General features: G+C 41.8%; 1 protein-coding gene across 19 annotated transcripts in view; it reads right to left on the reverse strand.

Annotated features, from left to right (window-relative positions):
- Positions 1-16,601, reverse strand: part of LOC105149771 (uncharacterized) — a 172,291-nt gene that overhangs the window by 5,181 nt on the left and 150,509 nt on the right. For 9 of the 19 annotated variants that reach the window (XM_087414521.1, XM_087414520.1, XM_087414515.1 and 6 more), the window contains 11 exons: positions 16,020-16,046; positions 15,810-15,845; positions 14,558-14,662; positions 13,848-13,892; positions 13,096-13,158; positions 6,206-6,232; positions 5,897-5,950; positions 5,271-5,297; positions 3,100-3,135; positions 1,546-1,680; positions 317-584 (listed from right to left, as the gene is read on the reverse strand). In XM_087414521.1, the coding sequence (XP_087270647.1) occupies positions 459-584; positions 1,546-1,680; positions 3,100-3,135; positions 5,271-5,297; positions 5,897-5,950; positions 6,206-6,232; positions 13,096-13,158; positions 13,848-13,892; positions 14,558-14,662; positions 15,810-15,845; positions 16,020-16,046 (681 nt within the window). In that variant the 3' untranslated portion in view covers positions 317-458. Of the gene's footprint in view, positions 1-316; positions 636-1,545; positions 1,681-3,099; positions 3,136-5,261; positions 5,298-5,896; positions 5,951-6,205; positions 6,233-7,782; positions 12,119-13,017; positions 13,159-13,847; positions 13,893-14,557; positions 14,663-15,809; positions 15,846-16,019; positions 16,047-16,601 lie in introns of those variants that run through there. The other 10 variants (XM_087414508.1, XM_087414517.1, XM_087414513.1 and 7 more) reach the window with 10 other exon arrangements.

A 16,601-nucleotide genomic window follows, 5' to 3' on the forward strand; every position in this document is an offset into this window, starting at 1 on the left:
TAATAATAATTAATAAAAATTAAAGATTCGTTTAATTCTCAATAAGAACGTAAGCGCTCATGAACACATTAATGGATTAGAAAATGTGCAAGCAGTTTACATATAAAAGGGATAGACCTACAAGAGATTCTGACAATTCTACTCGCATGGCGGATTCCGCTAGGCTTTGAACATACATAAAGCAGCGTTTTATCTTCGATATTGCAACCAATAGATATCGCATTAGGAAGCAGCAAGTACAATAGGATCTCATTGCGAAACCAAGCTGTCGACGAACATCGCATTGCGTTAGTACTATTATGGGATTCGCAATTACCAGGATCACGTTAGTTTGGGAGAACGGGGTGAGACGAGTGATGAGGGTGGCAGTGGTGGTGGTTGTGGTGGTAGTGATGATGATGGTGTCGGTATTGGTGGTAGTTGTCGGTAGTTATTAGGGCAGCGCACAAAAACGAGCATTATTGCTCAGCTAGATTCCCGTTCGGGTCCGTATAGTCGTCGTACTCGTCCTCCGGCTCCTCGTAATCCGTTTCCGCGGGCTCAGGACCCTCGATCGCTGGCACGGACGTGCTCGTGATGTCCTGCTAAGCACACACCAGAATCCAAGCGTACCCCGGCACTACTTCTCTCTATCCCTTTTATCCCGTTTGGTATTAGTAGACTATTAGCGCTGTTGTTATAATACCCCCGTAATAACTACCAAAGAACGCGATCTGTTTTTGCTCGGACAATCCGCTTTTGTCAAACACTATTCGCTTTATCAACTGATTAACACTAGATATCGTCAACGGTATCCTGCTAGAACTGTCGAAGGTAGCCAATTTGATAATTTTATATCCTTGTTTTCGGTTAATGAAGATTTATCTTCATATTATTTATATTATATTCATATTTAATATTCTGTATATTTAATACAAAAAAAAAAATTAATGGAATCGTCGGCGATTCTAGTGTTAACCCTCCGTGGTCCAACGTTTTTTTTTGCACTAGTTCAACCGAGTCACTGCTGCCTGATTATATTTTTCAAAGAGTTTTTGAAAGTTATAAAAAAATCTGAAAAAATTCTGGTGTACTCTTTTAACATTCAAAAATACGATTTTACAACGCAATACGAACGCAACGTTTTGTTTTTGTACGTGCCCGAATTTGAGGTAGAATAATTCAAAATAGAAAATTCGCCTGGGTCTTCAAAGCCCTGGTTGGACCATGGAGGGTTATTTCGAAATCCACGGGAGACTTATGGAGCATTATCATTTTATCTCTAATGCACTGCGAAATTAGTGTCCAATGGAACACCTGCGCGTTTCTCTCATTTTGCGAAAGCAACTGTTATATAATTTCATGAAAAACTGCATAATATCTATATAATTATGATTAATAAACCACGATCTGAAATATTCCCAAGGATCGTAATATCTATACGTATTTGTCTTAACGCACTTTTTGTTAATTTCTCTCGCTACGAATTGAGATTATATACGGCGCAATTTTTCCCACAATCCCTTCTGCCCACAAACTCCGAAACAAAATAAAGCTATCGATTACCTGCGGTGGTCTCCAGCCACAGCCCGGTAAGGGGAGTCCATCCGGTCCCAGCGGACATGGGGCATCCAATCCTGGAACACCTTGATCTCCCTTGTTGCCCTTGTCGCCTTTTCTGCCGCGTTTACCCGGCGGCCCCTGCGCGCACACGCGAAATGCATCATCTTTCTGACAGCGCGAAACACCCGATGCAAGTACGCGACGTGCAAATAAGGCCAGGCATAATATTGTTGGATTATGCATTATAGTACTTGATCGATCCGGTGCACAATACCCCGACGAGTACAAAGAGCGAAGGTGAGCCTGTCGAAGGTCGCAGTTTAATTATAACGGATTTTAATTGATAATTACTGCGAAAGGTCTCTTTCGTTTCTCGGTCGATCATACCCTTTTGACTTAATTCACTATAATTATCGGATCGCCGAGGCACGATCTTTTCTGTCATCAAAGCTGAGACATGATTTCCTAAAGAAAAAATAAAAAAAAAAGGAGAAAAGGCGACGGCGACAGTGCTCCCGTTGGCGCTTCGTTCCTCGAGCGTTTAATGTTAGTGTCTCTTCTAACATTATTCGCGCCTCGTCATTATGCGCTTTTACGGTGGTAGCAGCACACACACATATATATATATATATATATATATTTATGTATATATATATATATATTTATGTATATATATATATATATTTATGTATAATATTTACAAATATCTATGTACGCGCAAAGTGTGTTAGTCTCATGTGGAACTTGATGGGAATGGTGGGCGTGTATTGAGGAGATTCTCCTCGTGTTCCTACAACTAGAGCTTCCTCCGCTTCCTACTTTTCGTAACCTTGTGGCTCCGCGGAGATCCCGCAGTCTCCTCGTCGTGAACGACGACGATGACGACGACGTCGGCGGCGGCACGGTGAAGTCCCACCGACGTGCTTGCAGCAATAGTTGTGAATAAAAGATAGATACAAGGATGCGAAAGGATGTATTGCGCGACGACGTGAGTGCGTGACAATTCGTTTACTTAACAGCCACGAAACTCGTGTAAAACACGCACGATCGATCTTCTCCTCCCAATTCAAAGCATCCTCGATGGTACTCGAAATTGAGTTAAATCAAGCGAAGTCTAGAGTGCCAACGACGATAATTAATTTCGCCTTCACTGGTCGGACCGGCATCTCGAACTCGGTGACTTTGGTCAAGGTAAAGGTAAACTAATCGACTAATGCAGGGATCCTCCCGTGTACGAGACTATTCGCTGATTCGTCGAGATAGATGCGTATGATTGTACGTCCATTATGAAGTGAGTTGCATCCGAATACAGCGTTCTGGTCCGTCGGTTATCGTTCGGTAAATAATCTTCGTAAAACGTATAGGCGACCTAATCACGCACGATCGTTTTCGCATCCTTGTGTGTGTGAGAGAGAGAGAGAGAGAGAGAGAAAGGAGAGGAGAGGAGAAATTAGAGAGAAAGAGAGTGACGGTATAACTCCGAGTGGATCGCGTTCAATCGCGCGGCGGAGCACGCGCGTCGAAAACGTGAATTACTCGAATTAAGTCAATACTCACAGATTCGCCTTTGGCACCTTTCTCTCCCTTCGGTCCCTGGAATTGGTGAACACGGTCAAAAGGAATTTATTCGGTAAACGTTGGCCGTCGTTTTGCGCGCGCGAGACGCACGGTCGTTCCAGAAAGAAAAGCGAGTTTCCAAGCTCGAAAGGGAGCTCGAGGAAGGGTGCCGCGTGTGACCGCGATGTCGTATACGTTATACGTGTATATCGATCACCAGCAGCTTTTCCGTTACCATCATCCGTCACCTCATCGAGCCGTAAGGGGCGGAAAGGGTGGCATATCGATTCGCAGCCGGAACCACGGGCACGGCATTTCGAGTGGATCACTTGGTTATTGCTCTTCCCTCCGACGAGAGACGTCAATAAACCGAGAATATCCGATGTCAATAAAAGCAGCACCGATACGAGAGAGAGAGAGAGAGAGAGAGAGAGAGAGAGAGAAAAAGAGAGATACACAGACACAGAATTCCCCATTTTAGATTCAGTTTAACGGGAAGCATTAACTTCCCGAACAATTAGAATTTTATTAGCAGATTCACGTGCAGTTATTTATACAACAATATTATTTTTAGAATTGTAATTTTGAAAGAAATTAAGATTTCAGCAAGATTAATGTTTCTAATTTTTTCTTCGCGATATATTAATGGTATACATTTTTATGCTTGTTTCCATCAATAGACTAATTTTGATATCGATTCAACTCATCTTTTTCTAATTCTTAGGACTAGAAGAAGATGAAAAGTAAATTTTGAACTGAGATTAAAATTAATCTACATAGAAAAAAACTATTCTTAAATTGACAATAACATTTGCTCATAAGTAAAAATATTCTATAATTTAGTTTCAAAGATCTTACAATTAGTCTTGATTTTATTAAATTTGTTTTCGATGCAAGTTATTATTTTGCATTCAAATAATTCAAGACTAAAAATTTTGCAACAATATAAATTCAATCAAATTAAGACTAAAATCTTTAAAACAGGATTAAAATATTTTTGCTTATATTTCGAGAATATTATTGTCGAAGACTAATTTTTTTTCTGTATAGGTGGAAACTGGCATTAAGATGCACTTCATAAATATGCACGCCGCGATGAGTTACATGGACGCCTTTAATTTAGTCGCGTCTTCCTTCTTCTAACGAATGGTATTTTTTTAATTGGATTTGCACGTGAAATTTTAAATTTTTATGACTTTTCATAAATCAATCATAATTAATTACAAATTTTTTAACGGAAATTTTGCAATACCTTTCGTTTTTTAAAAAGTTAAATTTACTTTGAATCGCGATTAATTTAAACCCGCAGTTCTAGTTTTAAATAAAAAAGGAAACATTTGCGCGCTGGGAGATATACAGCTATTCGCGCGATGTGAGGATATATAGCTGTCGTATGTTCAGAGGTGAAAGAGATTATCCTCCTTCAAGTACCTTCCTGTGCATTCGAGGGTACATACGAGAGAGTCGTTCCGTTTATACGCTCTCGCATTGGTGCGCATCGAGCGGTCACACGAGCACTGCTCGAGCATCCTTCCGGACACTCCAGAGAGAAGCACGAGGGAGTTGCGCGTTTCCCCCTCCGTTATAATTCGGTCGTAAATTTTCATCGGGTGCGATCCTCTCTAACTTGGTCATATGCCGACGAGGTGGTACACGGGACCACCTAGTTCTTATCTGGTTCTTAAATCTAATTCAACAGCTACTCGTGCAAATAATATCAGGCGTTGAATAAACTCTGATCTTCTTTGCACAAACATTAAGCATTATCATGTGAAAATATCAAACGATACAACGGAATCGATCGCGTCGGAATTATGTTCTAGATATATCAATGTTTAAATTGAAAAAATTATCTGTGCACGACTTTTGATATGCAATTGAATATAACGTGTCAAAGGAAAAAAAAAAGAAATTTGTGAGACTAGATTCCGAACGAAAGAGGGAGAAAGGCGCAAGACGCTGCTCCGTTCTCTTCGAAATCGGACAGAGGAGGCAAAAAGAGAGGGCTCTTTTTGATTTTTTTTTCTTTTTTCTTTTTCTTTTTTTTTTTCAAGACAGTCCCCGGGGTAGATCAGGCGGAATGTGTCGTCGTTACCCCGGGCTGGTCAGACCGTGTCAGACTGTGTCGCAGTCGCGCTGGAGGACGAGCGATAATCGAAAGCCAACTGTACCTCCGCACCGGGAATTCCATCGGTACCCTGGGGACAAACACAGATCGACTCGTTAGCGTGTCTCTCCGTGACGACGACGGTGAGATGTAATCGAGTCAGCGAGTTGACTTGACGCCCGTTTCTCGGACATGACTCGATCTCGGTACGTGACTGCGCGACGATCACGAGACTTGAGAGATCGCGAGTGACGTAAAACAGAGATTGAGAAGGTTCGGCGATCGATCGGAATCACAATTGACGTTTGATCGAATTCGCGAAAGAGTATCCCGCGAGTATCTCTCTCCTTTCCATTGTGCGCCGCGGGAGAGACTTTGCTCCAATCGAGAGTTCATTTGAAGCATTATTTGTCAAGGAATTCGATTGCCGTAGAGATCGACTTTAAATGTATAAAGAGAGAAATCTATCCCGGTAAAATATTTATCGAGAGCGCCTCGAACGATCCGACCGCGAAACCAGAGAAAATTATTGTTTGATGAAGGGCAAGATTGCCTCGGGATAATACTCGGTAAATCTTGAAATACATTGCTGAGAGATCTCGATAAACACGAGCAAAGCGGGGCGATATCGCGCGTTAGATGGATCAGATTCGAACGGCGGATAAATACTTGATAAAGCATAGGACTTACAGGCAATCCCGGATCTCCTCTTTCTCCCTTCGTTCCTGGCTCGCCCTGCGCGCCCTGAAAGTACGAAGAAACATGACGGGCGATTTTGGGTAACTCGGCTCGCTCTCGTCGTTAAAGGAAAGCCAATGAGGATGAAACCGCGTTCGCGTTCTCTCGAATCTAATTTCGACCGATTGATTGATATATTTCGGTTCGCGAGACGAGACGAGACGAGACGAGACGAGACACCGAGACACGGAAATAGAGCGTGTCCGAGAACGAGAAAGGTAATGATATAGTGAAAACGGGGTCATCCCGTGGATCGCTCACCTTCATGCCGTCTAATCCTGGTGATCCCTGAAAGGTAGAGGAAACCTCGTCAGATACACGACGTAGCCCATCGATAATATCGAGCGTGTAATATTGTCGACAGCGACTTAAAAACTATGTCGCGGAGGGGAACTTTTATTATTAGAGATCGCCCTTTTGACACCGTCGCTGCGCCCTCGAGTGTTTCAGGCAGGGATGTTCGAATCTCCAAAAGATCGATCTTCCCAAATGACAATAGCGATTTTAAACCGATCTGTTTTGCGAAAAATTGATTTTTTTCCAAAAAGAGCTATTTGAAACCGATCTCTCTTTGTAAAGAACCGCTTCTTTTTTTCTTTTTAACAAAGAGGGCTATTTCGGAGCAAAATTTTTTGCAAAAAATCGCTTTTTAGCGAATCGATTTGGAGATCGCACATCCCTGGTTTCAGGATCGGTTCTCGGTTTAATTCTCGTTGCGCCGATCGATTCGCGTGAAAATTCCATCGGCTCGGCGAGAAAGAATATTTGCACAGCGCTGCTGTTTCGCTATATAAATATATATAGCTGCAACTCTCGATCGCGTTACGTCCTCCCCCTTCCCCCCGCAGCATCCCTGCGCGCGCGAGAAGAGAGAGAAGTTTCGAAACTCTCGTTCGGATTTTCAAATTAAGTTATAGTTGCGCTATATCGCGCTTGATGTGTCGGTACAGATATTGGCCGGGGATATTCGATCGGTTTTCGTTGTAACGAAATTGCGTTTCTATCGGATTCTGTACTCGCGCTCTTGTTACATCGAATATTCCCATACTTGATAAATATTTGAGGTGTAACTGCGAATTTTTATTATGTATAATTTTGTGATGGAGAGACGATTCCTTAAGCTATTTCTTAAAAACGATGTGCAAACATTCTTTCGCGAATAAAACTCTCACTCGGCGTATAATGAATTAGATTCGTTTAGTCTCCGTTCTTCGGGCGTTTCAACTACGAAACTCATCTTCGGCCCATCATCGCAAGATAATCTTCACCCCTGCTTTCATATTATCAAAATTAATCCCGACACCGAGAGAGAGAGAGAGAGAGAGAGAGAGAGAGAGAGAAAGAAAGAGACTGACAATCGAGGGCGGTCGGCGTCGTCGGAAAGTAAAGCGGGAGCTTGAGCAAAGTTGAAAGAAAAAAAAAACGAGCGTACTTCGTACTGAAGCGTCGACGCTTCGTCGCGTCTTTGTGCTTATCCTCTTTTTTTTTTCTTCTTTTCGATCTTATTTCTAAGGTAGCAAGATTAATCGCCGGTCTGAACGATCCGCCGATTAACGCCACCGTCGTGGTCGCAGCAAATTAACACGTGTTAATTTTTGGTTGTTTCTTTTCTCCTTGTCTTTAATCGTTTTCCATTGCAACTTATGCAACAGATGCAAATACATAGAGAGAACGGAAGAACGAAAGTGAGCAGAGAAATCTCGTTGTCCGGATTGGCTCGGATCGCAAAACATGTCGGAGCACAATGCAAAGAAGCAAAAAGTATCTGATTATGTTACTGGATTATCGTGTGTGAAAGCATTAATTTGGTAGGCAGTTTTAGAAGCAAAGGACACAGGCACATGCACATTCTGTTTATTAATCGGGACAATGTAAAACAAAACTGCTGTTAGAGTCAGTATTCACATACGCATTCAATTAGGTCGCCTTAAGTTGATCGGCTTAAGAGGAACGCCGCCTTAACAATTAACGCACGCACACACACGCCTGGGGATTCGTGTACATACATACATACATACATATATATATATACATACATACATATATATATATATATATATATATATATATATGTGCACACAGAGTGTCTCCTGTGTCTACTGAAACATTCCTCCAATTATGGATTTTTCCGCGCGCAGTCGACTTTCGCTCAGGCGAAAAGATCAAATATTTGGCAAGTAAAGTTGAAATTTTCGTTAAGGCAAAACTCGTTTTAAATTAGCTGAAAAATATTAGCTGCTCTCGCATCTCGGAGTACAGTTTTATATAATTCGAGGAAAATCCTTTAATCTCGGACGTCGGGAATCATCCTAATTAGATTACGTCAAGATTTTCGTTACGAGAAAGAGGTCGGTTTTCGGGTTCGTCAACGAATCCCTATAGTAAGAGGTTTTCGACACAATGTTGACAGCCTGTGTGTGTGTGTGTATGTGTGTGTATACCTGCACACGACACGCAGTTACGTGTGTAAATGCACCTTTTACTTGTACTTACATTTACAGACATACACATACAAATGAGTATACAGCGCGTTCTCGAGTTTCATCGGCGAACTTTCGTGATCCATCCGGCGCACTAAAACGGAACTTTTTAATGGGTACTCTCACTCGCGAGTACCTCGTTGACTGAAATTTCGGCGAGATTGGGATTGTATATCGAATCGACTTAAAACAAACGTAGGTATCCTTGTTCTACAGAATCGATAATTACAGACGTTTCCATTTACGTTTCAGTTTTCTCGCCGTTGATCAACGAGATACTCACACGAGCAAGAGTACCTAATAAAACTGAAAAACTCCGTTCTAGCGTCCCGAAAAAAATCGCGTATTCGATAGGATCGAGAATCGCTGTATATTTATATACATCTCTCGACTTGCGCATCTCGACGCGACTGCGTTTCTCGTTTCACGCATACGTTCCTTCGTGTGTCGCGCGTGTATGTGTGAGCGTTTGTATACATATATGACGTGTTCGTGCTCGTGTATTAAATATGTATATGTGGGCGTCATAAACTTTACACGCACAGGAGAATTGCCGCCAGATAGGGGTCGTCGGCGTGGAGTCCGACGGAGCTTCGTTTCGCTCTCTCGCGCAGACTTTCTCGTCCAGTTTATCCTCTTAAGACTAAATCTGCGTTAATTTATCGGGGTGTACACAGGGTGTTAGAAGTAGTCCGCTCGTATAGTCCGTCGTATACGGTACATCGATTGTAACGGCGAGGGCACCGTATATTCTACACTGTACATTTTCGCGATTCTTCTTGCCTCTTGTATTTTTAGACGTCGAGGATGGTGTGCGATCGATTAACGCGGAAGTTGATTTAAACGACTCAAAGTGCTGTAGCTTGCATAAAGCAAAATACAACAGTATTTTTCGACACAATTAATTGTTATCAATTCTTGTGTAAAAATTAATTTCCGTGGAAAAATTGTTATTAATTCCAGCTCACGGATGAGAGGATTCTTGCGATTTATTGTACCTCTAGGATTTTAAAATTGAAGGGACAATTTTGAGTAAATCAATTTCCGTGCGATCGGAGCCGCACACCAACCGCAGATCTTTCACAGGAAGTAGTTGGTACTTTCGACTTTCCTTTATATCGAGATCGTCTTTAAAGATGCTTTTATGGAGCATCTCGTTGTACTTCGAATAAGATCCTTCTTAGGCCGAGTGATCACCTACCGGTAATTACATCTTGCGTGTAAATCGTGCGATATTCCCGAGCTGACGCGAGGATCGTAACTCACGATATCGAAACCCTTCCACATTTCTGTCAGCATTCACGCAAAACACTTTTGTAAAAGGACAAAGCTCGGTTAACTCCGAATTTGTCGACTACGTCGCCGAGAAACGCTTGTCGAAATTATTGACTATTGTAAACGTTAAATCGCGTCCACCAAGCGTTTATGTAGTTGACGTTTAGTTTATATCGCCAAAGAGCATGTCGTATCGACTTTATTATTGATGAAAACGTCACGCACTTGTGTTTCTCAGCTACGTTAGAGTTCCGCAGGAAAATATCGCAAACTATCGATAGCACGTTAGTGCACCCGACAGGATAGAGCGGAAAAGCCGAAAGTGCAGGCAGAGAGAGAGGGAGAGAGAGAGAGAGAGAGAGAGAGAGAGAGAGAGAGAGAGAGAGAGAGAGGGGAACGAGGTGTACCTCCTACTTATTATTCGTAGCGGCCAGTCTCGGAAACGGTTTTATTACTGTTCGGCGAACATGAAATTTTCTCGCGACCGATGCTCACGCGCGATATCACCGACGTTTCCCACGACTCTCGTAAAAGGTACTTGCCGAATGTAAAGGGAGTCGGAATACACCGACACTTGCCCATAAGTTCTCCCTCTTCCGCTGCCACGCCTCGACTGCTGCTTCTTTATGCAAGCTTTATGCAAGCGATGATTTAAAACGCATCCAGCTGTATTCTGCGCGAGAAGCCGCTTTTAGCGAATTTAATTGTTAATCAACGCGATTTTTATCAACGTTCGCGTCCTGATCGAGCAGTGTTGAAAGATGAGGGACGTTATCGATGTTCCTGATGAAGCCATCCTGACGCCAGCAACGAGTAATCAGGAAAATGTTCAACGCGATCAACTTATACCTCGATATGAATCTTGTTTTTACATTTATTCTTTAACTTCTACCGCAAGAGAAAGGATTACGTCCGATTTCTCGCTTTTGACGTCACAATTTAGTACAATAGCGATGTGATCGGGAGTCTTAATTTTTATTCCCCTCTGTTTCTTTCCTCCTTTTTCCCCTTCATCAATATATCTTACAGAATTTCCCTTCTCTTGTAACCGTGCGGAATTCTTGATGATTCGTGAAATGCGACTGGAATGCTACGAAGAAATGTAGAACGAAGAGGAATCATGATAAATGGCTGGGTTATTATTAGGTGCCGGCAATGCTGCGAGAGCGAGCTTTCGTTAAGTACAAGCCGACTGAATTATTCTCAAGAGAGGCACAACGGAAAAGTAGATTTTACCAGACAAGGGACAGACTGGAAATTGTTTCTCAAGGCTCGTCAAATTAGTTTGGACGAAAATTAAACTTCTACTTTTCGACACTTCTGGATCGGTAAAACTGCGCCTTCATCTAATTTTGTTCTTTCTTTTGACTTGTCACGTTTGTAAACAATCGTTTATTTCAAATAAAAATTGAGCTCTAAATAAAAAGCACGCTCCTCAAGTTTTAACGTATTTACGCAAAACGTACTACGTAAATTTATGCGATTCGAGGGGATAAAATATCGCGAAATTATCAAGTATACGAATATATTTCGTATATAACGCGATGAAATAATATCGTATACTTCACTCCACTTATGCTGCAATAGTGCGATAACTAAAGCACCGTTTTCGCATTTAATTCGATAAGATCGAGAAGTCCTTACAAGCTTACATTATTAATGACTTGTTCGGAGAAACGGCGTCCGTACGCTTCTTTTCATATACGCTGATGACACAAAATTTTGCGGGACGGCGAAGTTCGGATTCTTTTTAGATCCACCAAACTTTGAGTACTCGTGTCTACAATCGAGAATCTGTTCTCGACGATCGGCGCGAGCGGCTTGCTTGTAAAGCCGACACGTAGAGTAAGTTAAGAGGACGGATGGTAGCAATGCGTTAACGCGTGAACCGAGAGCGAGCAGCTTACTTTGAAAGTGGCGTAAACCAAATCTCATGGAGTTCGTTAAAGCGAACACGTGATATCGCGGTCTCTTTGCCCGCGGATTAATTAATTCATTAATTCAACGTTATTTCACTGAATCTGGTTTAAACTCTTTGCAGAATAAGCGGCTCCGCGGTGTACACGACATCGAACATACAGGGATGATCTCGGGAAGATATATATTTTAGCAACGAATTTTTTGACGAATCGCAGTTTCTTTCTCAGCCAATAATTTCAGGCAATTTAATTAGAGAATACGTCGAAAATATGCCTTTTTAAAAATTCGTCAAAGAATCCGTCTTCTAAAATAATTTTAGGCAGTAACCGGACATATACAGCTTCATTTCGATATCGCCGATTTTCAGGCGTAATTTTCACTTCGTGTGGCCAACTCTTTGACGAGTTTTGGTACCCTGGAAGACGTCCCTTCCACGTTCTTGTAGTCGCCAACATTAGACATCGAATCGCTCGACGAATCTATTCCACGCCTGTAAACGCTGTGAAAAATTACGATCGCAAGCTATATACACTGAAACAATACTAAATTTAACAAATATTCATTTGAATAGGTCTAAGCAAATATTTACTAAGTGTAAGCATATATTTATTTAATAGAAAAATCATCGATTTGATTTAATTATCATTTTGTTTGTTGAGTAAATATTTATTGCAAGTAAATATTTACTTAGCACTATTCAAATAAATATGTATTAGAATTTAGTAAATTTTTTCCAGTGTACGGAACTTGTATGATCCGGTTTTTTGGTTTCGTTCTCGAGCGAAGTCGGGCGCAAAGGTACACCGTTGGCGTTGAAAACTTCTCAACGCCGAGGCGCGCGTATTCTTTCAAGACACACGCGTGTCCGTGAGATTCGATCGGTAATGTACTTTCCGATGTCGAAAGGAAAAATGCGCGACCTCGGCGTTGCTGCCGTACCAAAGTGGATCGAATCTTCTCAATTCCGAAGAAGGCTGACGTTAAACTTCGCGTTAAAACACGTCGAACATAGAGTCTGTAGTGACAGCGACTTTGCTGGCAGACGAGATCGACCGACGGCGCTCGAGATCTACCTCGACGGAATCCAGCCGACTTGGAGAGATCCTAAACGCCTCGCGATTGCAATTCTATCGATCTAACGCGTTAACGGCAGTCGTCGTCGTCGTCGGCAGGAAGCGACTGTCTTCGCGCGCGCAAAGTATTTAACCAGACGTCCGCTCGCCTCCTTTTGAATCGCCACTCTCGACGTGACGACAGTCGCACTTCGTCGACGCTCCCTCTTACCCTAAAAGCCCTTTTGTATGGTATCGTATGTACACGCAGAAGTAAAGCGTACTCGAGAGGCGATCGAGAGGCACGCTTCGTCAGGCTGCGTCGCGCGATAATGTGTGAACGCACTTATCGGCTTATCAGCGAATTCCGCGGCGGCGACGCCAAGTTACGATGACGTTAGGAGCGGGAGGTCCGCGTTCTTACCATGGCGCCAGGTTTCCCGGAATCCCCGGGCTTTCCGGACTCTCCCCTCAGTCCCATGGGGCCCTGAAAGTAGATAGACAGAATGCCCATCAGCATGTCTCGTCGCCGCATTCGACGCGGTCTCGCAGGTGGTGGATCAAGCGCGCGACTTTTCCGTCGCTCGGAGGAGGATATGCAGGCTCTAACTTGTATTTGGTCTTTTTGTCATGCAGAGAGATTGCGTGTATACCTTCGTAACATTGTGCGCACGCCTCCTCCCGTCTTTCTTTCTTGTGTACCTACTTCGTTCTGGCGATAAAGTCCAATTCGTTAATTATACCACGTGCCACAGTATACCCTACAACTCTTTCAGTCCCAAAAAATTTTTTTCGTCGACAAAGAATGGAAAAAGAAATCTTGTGTATCATATATTTGAGTGTATTGATAAAAAAAAAATAAACAACGTTATTTTTCTGTTTTTAGACGAAAAATTTATCGAAAAATTGCAGCAAACTCACAAAATGGACTGAAAGAGGTACTAACGCTAACAATGCAACGTTCGGAATTTTCGGAACGCGATTTTTTTTGCAGAAAAAGCAAAGGACACAGGACAGTTTTTTTTTTTCCGTGAACGTTCGGGGGGGTCCCGTCTGCGTTCTATCTGCCTTTGTGCGTCCTGTATCCGCGTTTCCTTTTTAGAGCGCGCTTAAGGCTACACGTGTGTGCGTGTGTTTGAGTGCATGCTGTGTGTAATCTGGAGAGAAAATACGTACGGGCAGTCCCATCGGACCAGGATCCCCTTTGGCACCCTTTTCTCCCTGTAACGTGAAAAAAGAAAGAGCGACGCGTGAGAACGGGCTTGTCCGCATTGCAATGGTGTCGCGCACGCAAAAAGGTGATCTCAAAGATCACCGGCGTGAATAGCTTCACGCCTCGGGAGTCACATCGCAAACGCGATCTTTCTCGCATACGAAGGGTTCTCAACTACGACCCTTCGCAGCTTCTTTTTTCCCATTATTTTGATCAGAACGAATATCTTTCTCAACTGTGGCTTTACTTTTCATATCATCACGATGTAAAATAGAGAAAGTTAGAATGTTCAAAAGAGAATGAATTTTTTTTATCCTGTTAGCGCTGTAAATTTTTTTGTTCGCTGCGCAGCACGAACTAAACTAATAAACGTGAAAAAATAACGCCATTTATTATTGCGATCATAACCGGACTCGCTGTAGTTTTTTACGTTTTCCAAATTCAGTGATAGTACGACGGAGATAAATAAAAATATAAAGCTTGATGTATAAAAGGTTTTTCACGATGGTTTTTCGAACAAAACGGAGCGATGCAAACAGATCGATTCTGTTATTCGATGTCTGCAATCTCGGAGAGAGAAATCAACATTCATTTTCCATTGCGCGAACGCGAACGCGTATAACTGCTTTCATATTCTATACACGCGAACAATAGATAGGTAATGGTTACTGACAGGATCGCCCTTGGCGCCATCGTGTCCTCTGTCACCCTTGATCCCGGGTGGGCCCTGCAGTCCGGGGGTACCAGCGGGTCCTGGGGGTCCGGGTGGGCCCATTATCTATGCATCGATAATATCACGAATTAATAACTATCAACACTTAAATCAGAGGCACGCGATGTGATTTTTCGTGCTACATCACATGCGATTAAAGCCAACGGCACACGATGCTTGTTTTCTTGCTAGATTGCTTATACCTGGAACAAATTCTTGCCACTGTATTAATTAAATGCTAACATTGTCAGTACAGCAGCCAATACGATGGCAAGATTCTAATTCAGCTAGGAATCCAACAGGAAAACAAGCATCATGTGTCGCAAGCTTTAATAGGCGCGTTCAGGAGCAGCTTTACAACTGTTGCAAAATTCTTTAATACGATTGATTTTGTCCTTAGTTCCTCACTGGGTGAGGAAAACCAATTATATTAATGTATTTTCCAACTGCTCTTGCAAAGCTGTATCTAGCTTTATTCTATTCCACAGCCATTGTTAATTAATCACTAAAATTACATCACACAGGACTATGTTCAGATTTCCATCCGAGTGTTATCTAAAGGTCATTTTACTTTTGTTCACCGAATATTAAACAAGAATAAAATGATGTCTGCACTTAGGTGGGAATCTGAATACGTCCGCAAAATTTCTAATAATTTATTAGATCGCGATCTAGCACGAAAAATCGCATCGTGCGTTTTATCGCTTAAGAAAAGATTATTCTTCCGTAAGTAATTTTTGGGTTCAAAAACAGCTATGGAAATTTTGATCAATTATAATTATAAAAAAGACATAATTATAATTTTGTCGATAATAATAATGAAAAATGAATAATTATAAAAAGTAAATTATTGTTGTATTTTATTTTCCTAAAAATTCCAATGCGGATGAATGTATCATAAAATCGAGGAGAAAAATGGATTTTGTTCGACAATTTTTACAGCTTTGAGCGAATTGCTTTATAATCCCCATAAATCGTGCCGCAAAGGGTTACATAACTACATAAAACGCGGCCATAACGGAGCACAAAGTCGATGTCGCAATGGCGCGACCGAAAATTTAAAACCCGCTCGAACAGACAACACGGAAGCGAAGTAATATTGTCTGCCGTATTTTTATTTTTTGTATTTTTTACAAACCAGACATTACCGTATATCGCGGTAACTAGCGGACGCGTTCGTGAGAGAACGACGCGTTTTCGTGAGTTAACTTACCACTTCCCCGGCGTTCATCTCGAACGTGCCGTCTCCCTGCGAACAAACGCGCATTCGTGTTCATACATGTTGTATTACTATCACGTTACACTATTCAATGTAACATTAACGATTTTCTATCGCGCATCCTTCCCCGATCAAGGGCGATTCTTTTGTCGCACGATCGAGGACGAAAGCATGGAGATATCTCAGATACAAACTGTCACATACCTGTCTTCGCCTGAGCTTTTTGTACTTCTATGAGTGGAAGGTCGATGTCCCGCCATGAAAAGAAATTTATTTTATCGTGAGATACTGCCTAACGCACGCCTGCATGGAAATCGCAGTTCTGGTGCTATCGCGATCGCACCAAAACTGCGATCGATCGTGAAGCTATTGTGACGAAAATATGATAGCATTTATGCGAAAGATGCGGCAGCTTCGCGATCGAAATCACGGCAGCTGCATTTATCGACGATCGTCCGTAAAAGATATAGGTATTATTCTTCGATAATAGAATCTTGCTTAAATTTATTGGATCCTGAATAAAACTAATTTCTGCAAAATCATTCCGGTGGGATCATGTTTCATACGTATTGTAACCATGATTCGATTTAGGTCAAGATATTAAAAAGGCAAAATAATGAATATGTAATTGAAAACACATACATTATATTTATGTATTTATAATTCCTTATATACTTCTCTTATTATATAATTCACATTATCTATATTTATATAATCTTTTTCTACATCCATTTTTATTAGTTTTATTATATTATATAAATTATTTTTTTTTATTTTTTTATCGAA

The sequence above is a fragment of the Acromyrmex echinatior genome, chromosome 16 (genome assembly GCF_024713525.1).
Source record: "Acromyrmex echinatior isolate Ae372 chromosome 16, ASM2471352v2, whole genome shotgun sequence".
Lineage (NCBI taxonomy): Eukaryota > Metazoa > Arthropoda > Insecta > Hymenoptera > Formicidae > Acromyrmex > Acromyrmex echinatior.